The 10,986-nt window shown below is 32.5% G+C and overlaps 2 protein-coding genes across 2 annotated transcripts; both read right to left on the bottom strand.

Annotated features, from left to right (window-relative positions):
• Positions 1–627: 627 nt before the first annotated feature.
• On the bottom strand, positions 628–1,572 carry LOC127207279 (olfactory receptor 5D16-like). Its single transcript, XM_051166658.1, has one exon. The coding sequence runs from the start codon at positions 1,570–1,572 to the stop codon at positions 628–630; it is 945 nt and encodes a 314-aa protein (XP_051022615.1).
• Positions 1,573–6,768: 5,196 nt separating this feature from the next.
• Positions 6,769–7,731, bottom strand: LOC127207511 (olfactory receptor 5L2-like). Its single transcript, XM_051166951.1, has one exon. The coding sequence runs from the start codon at positions 7,729–7,731 to the stop codon at positions 6,769–6,771; it is 963 nt and encodes a 320-aa protein (XP_051022908.1).
• Between the last annotated feature and the right edge of the window lie 3,255 nt (positions 7,732–10,986).

The following is a 10,986-nucleotide window of genomic DNA, read 5'->3' as shown; positions in this document are numbered from 1 at the left end:
CGCTGGTATGCCTGAATGAAATGTCACTATTTCACAAGCTGTGACAGGCTGCTATTTTGTTTGTCTTTAAATGCTTGTTATTCTTTAAAGTAGAGGGTAAAACAATGTGAAAGTATGAAGCAATTATTCCCAATTTCCCAAATGTGTTTGGAAGTAACTCTCATGAGAAACATTACTATGATATTATTCAACACCACTGGATTTGGAGAGCCTGAAAAGTTGAAACCATCTTCCCTGACTTTCATTTATTTAACTAGATCCACAGTGTGTAAATGAAAGTCATTTAGCACTCCAGTCTTACTTGTATAAAGGATAAATGTTTGGCAGTGTAGCCTGGTGCCACATGTATATAACAGATCACATATGTCTGATACATTTTTATTTATTACGCAGACTCATTTTGTATACTAAACCATACTACACATTAAATATAAACATTGAAGTTAAGGTCAACCAAGTTTTTACAGTATATCCAGGCCAAATACAGTATCATCTCTTGGTAGTAAAATGGTTATTTCACTGGAAAACTTTGCTTGAAATTTTTTAAATTAATTTTATCACAGTCCATTCATTCCCATTCAAACACATTTTTTAAAAGCACAATTAACTGTATGCTGAGGCCTAGAGTCACTGAGAAAAATATCTTACACTCATTGTTTTACTGACTGTGTCTTTGACATCTTTATTTCTGAGGCTGTAGATCAAGGGGTTCAGCATGGGGATTACCACAGTGTAAAACAAGGAGGCCACTTTGACGGTGTGCCTGGAGTTCTTGGAGTTGGGCACACAGTATAGGAATAATATGGTCCCATGGAAGATAGTGATGGCTGTCATGTGAGAAGCACAGGTGGAGAAGACTTTGCGATGCCCACTAGATGAACTCATCTTCAGGGCAGTGGTGATAATAAACAAATATGACGTGAGAATGATGAGCAGTGTGCTGATCTCATTGAAAGTGGCAACGATAAAGAGAAGTAACTGGCTGAGATGAGAATCAGAGCACGAGAGCGCTATCAGGGAAGACAGTTCACAGAAGAAGTGATTAATTGTGTTGAAGCCCTGGAAAGATAACTTTAAAGCAGAGCAGGTGAGTGTCAAGGAGCACAGCACTCCCCACGCATATGACCCAAACACTAGCAGGGCACAGAGCCTCTGGGACATGACAACTGTGTAAAGCAAGGGGTTGCAGACAGCCACAAAGCGGTCATAGGCCATCACAGCAAACAGAATTAGTTCAGTCACTACAAATGTACAAAACAAAAAGAATTGCAGTATACATCCCGAAAATGAAATGGTCCTGTCTTCTACAATAAGGTTCACCAGCATCTTGGGAGCAATGATGGAGGAATAGCAGAAATCCGCAAAGGAGAGGTGGCTGAGGAAGAAGTACATGGGGGTGTGCAGTTTGGGGTTAATCTTGATGATCATAATCATGCCCAGATTACCTACCACACTGAAGCAGTATATTGCCAGAAACAACAAGAACAGGGAAACCTGCAGTTCAGGGTAATCTGAGAAGCCCAAGAGGGTAAATGTGACCTCAGAAGTTAGATTTATGTCTGTCAGAAACATGATTCCTTCTGGTGAGATCTGAAAATAGATCTTGGAAATAGAATAAATAAAATAGGGAAAATGGTTCACACACATAAAGCATGCCTCACAAACTGTTAGCAAGTTTAAGGACTACACCAAGTACATAACTTTTGAGATTTTGAGATATTGAAATATCAAGACAAATTAACAAGATATTCAAAAATTAAATTACTAGTAGTTGATGAATGATTACATGACTCAAATAATGGTCTTAAAAGTATTTAAAATCATTAGTTCACAAATATAATTAACTGAAGAAACCAATAAAAGCATGATCAAACATGAAGCATTGAAATCTTACTGAAATCTCAATCTCTCCTAAAAATTAACTAAAATTTATTTTATTGGTTCTGGACTTTACAATGGAATACGGAAATATCACTTTTAACAACTTTATAATAATATTTGTGCGTGCTTTGCTATCACAAAGCAATCTGAGTCATTTGCAATCACCTTGCTATTAATATTGTTTGTACTAAGTATCTTATCTATCAAATTCAATGATTACCTTTCCTTTTAATGTAAAATAAGTTATCTTTTGTGCTGCTTTTTTTCTGCTGCTGAGCAAACTGAAGCTTGACAAAACTTCTTCAACAGGAAAAAACAAAAAAGCAAACAAACAAAAACCAAACAAACAAATTACTGTTTTCCCCTTTCAGTCAAATGGTCATTTACATTACAGAATGAGATTTCTGCATGTGAAATGATAAAATCCAGATTTTACAAACAATTATTTTAATTGTTTTGATTTTCTTTTAGACCACCTCTAATTATTATATGTAATATTATCTTTAAATTGTAATCTATGGAATTTAGTCCACTTAATATGCTGATGTCTTTAAATGTAATCTGAATATCTACACTGAGCTAAACACACAGAGGGAAACAGGAAATGTTGTTTTCTAGGAATACTAGCTCACAAACAGTAAGAATGGTTTGTCATTTTTATGCATTTCCTTCTCTCTGTAAATCACCTAGATTATTCATTCAATCCCCTTATTCATGTAAAGAAAATGAGTCTCTTAAAGTCTTTCTTCATTTTGTTTTCCCAGAATATGTACTTTACTTATTTTGACTCAACAATGTAAATGTCTATCTGAACTACAAACTCTTCTAAACTTTCACTTACATAAGGAGATACACACTCTTGAAAACACTCATGTCCTCTCTTTCTCCAAATAAACACATGCAACCAAACAAGGTCCTTTCAACAAAACTTTTAACAGAGAGTACCTTCTGGTTTCTGGATATTCAGATGCAAATGCCCATAGCATTCAAATGTTCTCCTAAATTACTTTTCTAATGAAATACTGATTTTTTTTTTTAAAAAGCCATGGTATGATCTACATAACTCATAAGAAAAATATTACCAATATTTTCTCAGACCTGTGGATAAACCTGCTGGTGGTAAGTGCAGTTCCCCGTTACCTCTGTAAAGAGAATTTATTTGATAAAGATACTATCATTATGCCAACTGCCATCCCCTGACATTATAGTCTAGAAATAATTGCTTGCCTTATTCTCTAGGGACTTTAGAAAAAGCAATTAAAGTTGAATACTATTTTCTGATGTAATTTCTGTTTCATGGAAATCTTGAAGCATCTTTGAAAGTATTCCCTGTGACTGTAGGTTTGTAAATGTCATATGCAACTTTATTTTCAATTCCATAGTCCTCAATCACTATTCTTATATATTTTTGATTAATGAAAATTTACGACATGGACGTTAATTTTATATACTGCAAACTTATTCTTGAATTTCCACATCTGTGGTCTTTACAGAGCTAAACCGTTTCCTTACTAAAATAGAGAAGTGATTTTATTTTACCTCTAATCTACTGGCGAGTTAGCTATATGTGTGCCAAAGGTATTAGAAAAATTATTTCTTCATATTTATTGAAAAGATAAATACAAGAGCACACATGCATCAGTCAATCTTTTCTCCCAGTCCCCCAAAGATGATAAATGTAACTAAAATCTATATATTAGGACAAGATTTCCAGCAAAAACAAAAACAAAAACAAACAACACAAAAACACTGCTATTCAGGTTAGATCCAGCTATATTCTTCTGATTTATGTTTCCAAGGTATACAGTGTGTTTAGCACAAAGAATTTATGTTCTTACATCTGAGAGGCAAATAAAGACAAACAACAACAACAACAACAAACAATACTGTCTTGATTTGAGAGCCAATTGAACTACCCTGACCAAAAACTCAGATCGAGACTACATGTACCTGTTTTGTTTGTTTGCTTGTTGGTTTTTTGTTTTGTTAGATAGGTTTTAGTGGAAAACATTGTCAGCCCAAGTGACACAACACATACATATACATAGATATTATATGGTAATTTTAGGTAAACATAAAATAATATGATTTCTTTGTGCTTTAGGAAATATCCTTAAAGTTATTTGTCCCTCATTCCTCCCTCTACTTTTGTATTAACCTCCTATGGTGCTCAGTTAGAGGCTCTTCCTTTTTTTCTATTCCTTCTTCCCATCGCCTATGTTTGGCTTTTCCTCTACCCACTCCTCTCTCATGGCCCCTTCTTAGAAATATTGGTTTATATAATCACTCCAGATTTTATAGTCACATATGAAAATTTGGAGCTTGGGCTACTGTTGTGGAAGAAAGTGTCTATGAACCACAACACTGACAAGAGTGGAAAGATATCCTAAAGGTGTAATAGTGACACTCCTTGTCCTAAAGGTGTAATAGTGACACTCCTTGTCCTAAAGGTGCAATAGTGACACTCCTATCATGGTGTTAAACATCAGCAGCACAACTGAACTTAATGTCTGTCACACCAGAGGGAAATTATGCTTGGTACTAGATGACTGGCCAACTACCTGGGATGATTGATTTGAACAAGAGTTAGAGGCATAGAAAGTGCTGAATGGAGGAAAAGGAAGGGAAAGGTGATGTAATTGTATTGCAAATAAGGTAAAGATTATATATTTATATGTATAATACATTTTAAGTATACATAAAATAATATTATCCTCTACTTTTAAAAATATTGTTAGTTATATAATGGTCCCTCCTTTGCATAACTTATCACCCGAGAGTCACTGAGCTAACAAGACTCTTTACATCCCATATCATATCGCCGCTAAATTCAAATTTTTTCATACTTATTATACCTTAGATGGTGTATAAACTAAGGTACAATAAAAAAGTGAATATTATAGTGATCAAATTATTCAATTTGAAAATCTAAGTAACTTTATATTGGATATATAATCATGTTCTTAAAAATAGCCCATAAAGATATTTCTATCAGAATTAGCTCACTCATTTCCAACTTTACACCTTTTTATCCTTCAAGTTTTCATTAACTATATATTTATAGAACATGTCATAAGAATATTTATCTTACTATTTTCTTATTCAAATACCAAAAATTTGTTTGTATTGACTTTCTTTGAAATATATCTAACTCCAAACCAAGTTTATTTTTATTTGTTCTTTGTAATTTCTGTGAATTTGGCATTATTTAGTTTAAGATTTTATCTGTGAATATGATTTAATGGCTTTCTTTCCAAGTAATGTGAGTTCATTACAATTATGAAGAACTTCTCCTATCAGGAGTATTAAGCAGAACACTTCCTTTAATTTGTGCTCATGAGGTATGTGCTGTTATCTTCAGTATGAGTACAATCCTCTTAGCATATTAGAATATTATTAGAAAAAATTTATTCAGCGTGATAGTTGACTTAAAACCTGTGTTAGGCAATATACCAAGTCATATTTCATGTGCTTCCTGCCTTTATTTGCACTGCATGAAAGACAAAACCTATGCTTTCCTAAGAATGGGAAAGTCTTGTTTTAGAGATAAAAATCCAGGGCAAAATATATGAAAATATATAAGCAAGTATTGTTTTCCTTCCTGATTTTTTGAAATAAGCATTGACATTTAAATCTGATATTTAATCTATCCTGACATATTTTATCAATTATACCAACCAATATGTATATTTGTAGATATATACATAAACATATATTTGTATATATAATATTGCTATATAATAAATTAGTTCTAAAACTTTCTATGTCCTTCTTTAATGAGTAAAATTTCATTTTTGTGTATAGGTACAAATCTGTGCGTATTCGTTATCAAAATTAAATGAAGAGCCGTGAGGATTACAGAAATTACCAATATTAACAGAGGGCACTGACTGAAACTTATAAACTTATAAAGTTAAAAGTCAGTATTAAAACAACAAGTTTCACTTTCTTAAACTTAATCCAACTGCTTTTCTAACATGAGATACCAAAATAAACATTTTACTCGAACAAGTAAACATAAAGTGGAAATTGAAATAAATCATAAGATTGTAAGAGTGAAACATGAATCAAGATTAAGAAACAAGGATGACGTAGCTATAAAGAGTGATGAAGGAATATTTTATAAAGGTCAAATGCATATGCGAAAATACTAACAGAGACTGGAAATGCATTTAGAGTTGAAAGGCACCTTTCATTCTCACTGCATTGAGGAAATATTATGAATAAGTAAGTAGTAAGTCATAAATGTAGACACCAATAAGACAAGACTTTTATAGCAAAGCTCAATACAGAGAAATACAAAGGCAAAATAACACAAAATCTTGTAAACAAAAATGGATTCAAAGCATTTTGAGTATAACATGTAATTAATATTTTCTGGATTCTTTTGGATAAATGTTCTTCCTGCTTTGATTTTTTCAAACTAGATACTAAATGAACTTCTGAAAACACTATAGAGATTCAAATACCAAAAAGTAAAGGAATCAGCAAAAACCTCAATGTATATGTGATATATACTAGTTTATAATTTGCAGATACTTGTATATAAACTACTTGACAATATGTTGCTATTTGTTGTAAAATTTCAGGACGTCAATTTTTAAGTGGATCATGTATTTCACAAATTATACTACAATAAAGGTTTACAATAATAAAAAGTTTCTTGTACCATATTATAACTCATACCACCTTAAAATACTACAAAAATGAAGAACAACACATAAGAACAATTTTTGAAAACCCTCAATACTACTTTTGCAAATCGAGAACACACAGAGATAAGTGAATACTAAGACTCATTAATAAATTTCCCTATGTAATAGCTATTCTTTTCTATGGTCCATTCTGCTCATCTATTTGTCAATACATGGATATCAATATGAATCCCTAAGTTTTGCTTTTTAAAAAATCTAGTAAATAATTCTTTATGGAACCTAAAACTTTTCTAAGAGCCTCCTTCACATCCTTATTCCTCAGACTGTAGATCAGGGGGTTCATCATGGGAATGACCACAGTGTAGAAAGCTGTAGTCACTTTATCAACATCTAGACTATTGCCAGAGTTGGGCTGACAATAAATAAAAAGGATCGTCCCGTGGAACACAATGATGACTGTGAGATGGGAGGCACAGGTGGAAAAGGCTTTGCGTCTCCCCTCTGCAGAGCGCATCCTCAGGATGGTGACAAGGATAAACAAGCAGGAGGTGAAGATGATTACAATAGTGAGAATCTCATTGAAATTGACAATGATGAACAAGATTAACTCATTCTTGGTAATGTCAGAGCAAGCAAGACGTAAGAGAGGAGGCAGATCACGAAAGAAGTGGTTCATCACATTTGAATTAAATGATGAGATCTCAAGGGCTAAGCACAAGTGAATCAGAGAGCACACTGACCCATAGAGGTAGCAACAAGACACCAGTACTGCACGGAGCTTTGGGGACATGATGGCCATGTATAGTAGTGGGTTACAAATGGCCACAAAGCGGTCATAGGCCATTACAGCCAATAGGAAAACCTCAGTGATAGCAAAAGCGCAAAACAAATAAAATTGTACCATGCATCCCCGGTAAGAAATAACATTTTCCTTGTTAATGATATCAATGAACACTTTTGGCACAATGACAGAGGAGTAGCAGAAATCTACAAAAGACAGGTGGCTGAGGAAAAAGTACATAGGCATGTGAAGTTGGGAGCTGACCTTAATCAATATGGTCATGCCCAGGTTTGCTATGACTGTCACTCCATAAATGAGAAGAAACACTAGGAAGAGAAAGAATGCCAGCTCAGGGACATCAGAAAAGCCAAGAAGAACAAATTCTGCCACAGAGGTGCAGTCTTCCTCACCCATGACTGATACTTGGCAGTTTCGGAAACAGCCCTGTGCTGTAAAAGGGGAAAAACAAGAGATTTATGTTAACTGCAGAACAGTATAGCATTGATATCAAGAATATATGGAGAACAAGAAAACAGAATTATATAAAAAAAAGAAAAAAGAAAAACAGAATTATAAAAATTTCAAAATATTGGGTAGTTCAGAGTCATACTAAAACAAGTGTCAATAAACACCTCTCATACATGCTAATATAAGCCATGAGCGTATAAAATACAGTTAAGCAAATCTCTGAGGTAGTTGGTGTGATTTGTCTGAAATGCGTCCAATGTTGTAATTTGATGTATCATGGGATTTAATCTAATCATCGAAAACTTTATTAAAAATAAGACCTGGAAGTATATTTTGGTTATGTCATATACACAGTTGTACTACTTTAACTGAATCAAACAGTATGAAACTAGGATTGCATTACCTACAGTTGCATCTTGAGGCACTATAAAAGTTTCATTTGAAACCAATGCCTTGGAAAGATCCTAAAATTTAATATTCTAAAATTAGAAGTAAAATTCAGAAGGATAAACATAGTCAAGTTCTAAACTGAGTTAGATATATGAGCCATTTTTTGAGAAAACAAATGGGAAAAATGTATTCAAAATCTTATTGTGAAAAAGTTAAAAGTTAAATGCTAAATTACTCTAAATAAAGGTTTTAAATTCAGTATTTCATGAAGTCTAACCATATTAAAATTATTGAAAAAATTACAAAATTATATTGGAGTATTTCTTGGGATATTATTAAAAACTGTCAAACAGACATTAAATTATAGTTCATTGTTACATATAAGTTGGAAAATTATCATTTTTTTCTAATTATAACTTAGACATGATTAATTCTATAAAAGTTAGAACGTACAAGAATATAAATATAGTTTTACATAATAACACGTATAAAATATATGTTGTATATAATACATGATATATACCATATGTATTAAATTATAATTTCATAAATTAAGAAAAAAGTAAGTGAAAACTTCTCCAGATTTCCTAAGTATTGTGTTGGACAAGATGACTGACCTAAGATATCATGATAGAGAAAACACAATCTCCTAATGGAGTTACTTTATTCTCTGACTTTCTGAAACAAAATAAAATGGAAACAATAGATAATTTTTTCATTACTGCAAAGAAATCTGAGGTAAACTATACAAAAAGCAAAAAAGGCCTAGCAATATTTTCATCTTGAACAAATTTTAAAGAAATAGAAAGAAATTCAGGTCATGTAGTATTAATTTCTTCATCAACTAATAAAAAAGAGAAAAAAATTAGAGACAGAGACAGAGACAGAGACAGAAACAGAGACAAAGAGGGAGGAAGGAAGAAAGGAATGAGTGAAAGAAAAAAAGAAGGATGGAAGGAGTAGAGGAAAGGACACCAACATACTAAATTGAACAGGAAAACAGCCTAAAAGACCTCAACCATATACCATGAACTATAAACAACTGAGTAAAGCTGGAAGTGCAAAAGGTTCTCTTTCCCAGAGAAGAGCTCAAAATTTGATTATATGATGGCAAATGGTCAGCCCTGAAAAATACATGTATAAAACTGTGTTGACTGAATGGGTTACATTTAGAAATATATATGCATATATATAAACATATATGCATGTAATAACAGTAAAAAAAGAGGCCATGGAAGTAGAGTTGGTAGAGTATATAAGAGGATGTAAAGGAAGTAAAAGAAATGGAGAAATGTTGCAATTAAGTTATAACCCCCCCAAACAGAACTAGAAAAATATGTTAAAACTTATAAAGTTTTCTTAATCATGCAAAAAGAAAAGTGAGTAAAGAAAAGAAATGGCAATGAAAAAGAAAATATTAAGAAAATTTTGTTGTAATGTAGGCAAATCTTGGAAGTCAGGTTTACATCTCCTATACTGATAACATAGAAGCCAATTTATGATAAATCCAAAGTAAACTGAATGCAAATGCTTATCTCTGTTCGCAACCAAGAACTGACCATATGACTAGTGCGTAAAGACAATTCAATCCTTTTGTATCTCAAAATGAAGCTCATAAGCTCATAGTCTGTCATAAGTTAGAGATTTCATGAAGTAAGTTGGTAGAAGAGAGGAGAGAGAGATCAAGAGTAACACACACACACACACAAGCACACAAGAAGAGACAGACAGACAGACAGACAGACAGACAGACAAAACGGGAAAGAGAACAGGATATCTTACATCTTCAGTCTCAAATGTTCGTGTTCAAAATGTTTGATATTAGAAGGAATTATTCTCATTCATCATCACCCATGTCAGAAAATATCAAGCAACATTTTCATGGCAATTCTAAAGTTTAAGAGTTTTCGTATGCCATCTCCATTAGAAGACAGAAACATTAAATGTATTTTAAAAATAACTTTACTTGAAAAAATATGTTCATTTCCAATTTTAAGTAGTTAGAGCCTTCTGCTTTTGAACTAATCTGAGATGTTTGTCATCAGCAGAGAGTTTATCCTGCAAATTGAGCTCTAGGGAAAAGGATCCCTTATGTAAAACACAGACTAATTTCTATGCCATAAGAATATTAATAAACTTGAACTATATATGTATTTCCTCCCTGTGGAACATCATCAGAAATTTGTTTATAAACCACCAAGATTTACATAGCTGGTGCACAATAATAATAATAATAATAATAATAATAATAATAATAATAATAATAATAGTAATGTTAAATAATGTAAAGTGCATGTGAAAATACATCATTTGTACTGATGTTTGCTCTTACAAATATTAAATAACATTCATTTAATGAAAGATAATCTCAAATATAGGGTTAAAATAATAATGAACTGCCCTTATGTCTACACCTATTAAACCTTCAAATAAGTCCCTTACTTGTTTCCTCTATGAAAATTTGCTTGACAATTTCTGGAAATCTCATCAACAAAACTGAACTTTTTCACAGTGAAAAAAAAATCTCTAATTTTCTGAAGAATCCAAGTGAACTAAAGATTTACCTTATAAACAGGAAACCTATTTAATGAGTATCATGACTGATGATGTGATGAAATCTAAGTTTCCATAGGAAAGGGTTTAGATGCAATTTCAGAGGCCTCCAAAACCCTTATAAAGACATTTTTGACTGATACACTCTCTTGGGAAACACTAACAGTTAGGCATGTTTTTTTCATTTGCCTAAGTACCTCTTTCTGCCAAGCTCCTTAATTCTGTGTTGAAACTTTTACTTGATAAATTCCAACCCTG

Source organism: Acomys russatus, chromosome 24, assembly GCF_903995435.1.
Source record: "Acomys russatus chromosome 24, mAcoRus1.1, whole genome shotgun sequence".
Taxonomy (NCBI): domain Eukaryota; kingdom Metazoa; phylum Chordata; class Mammalia; order Rodentia; family Muridae; genus Acomys; species Acomys russatus.
Note: the sequence above shows the minus strand (reverse complement) of the source record. Positions and strands in the feature narration are given on the sequence as shown.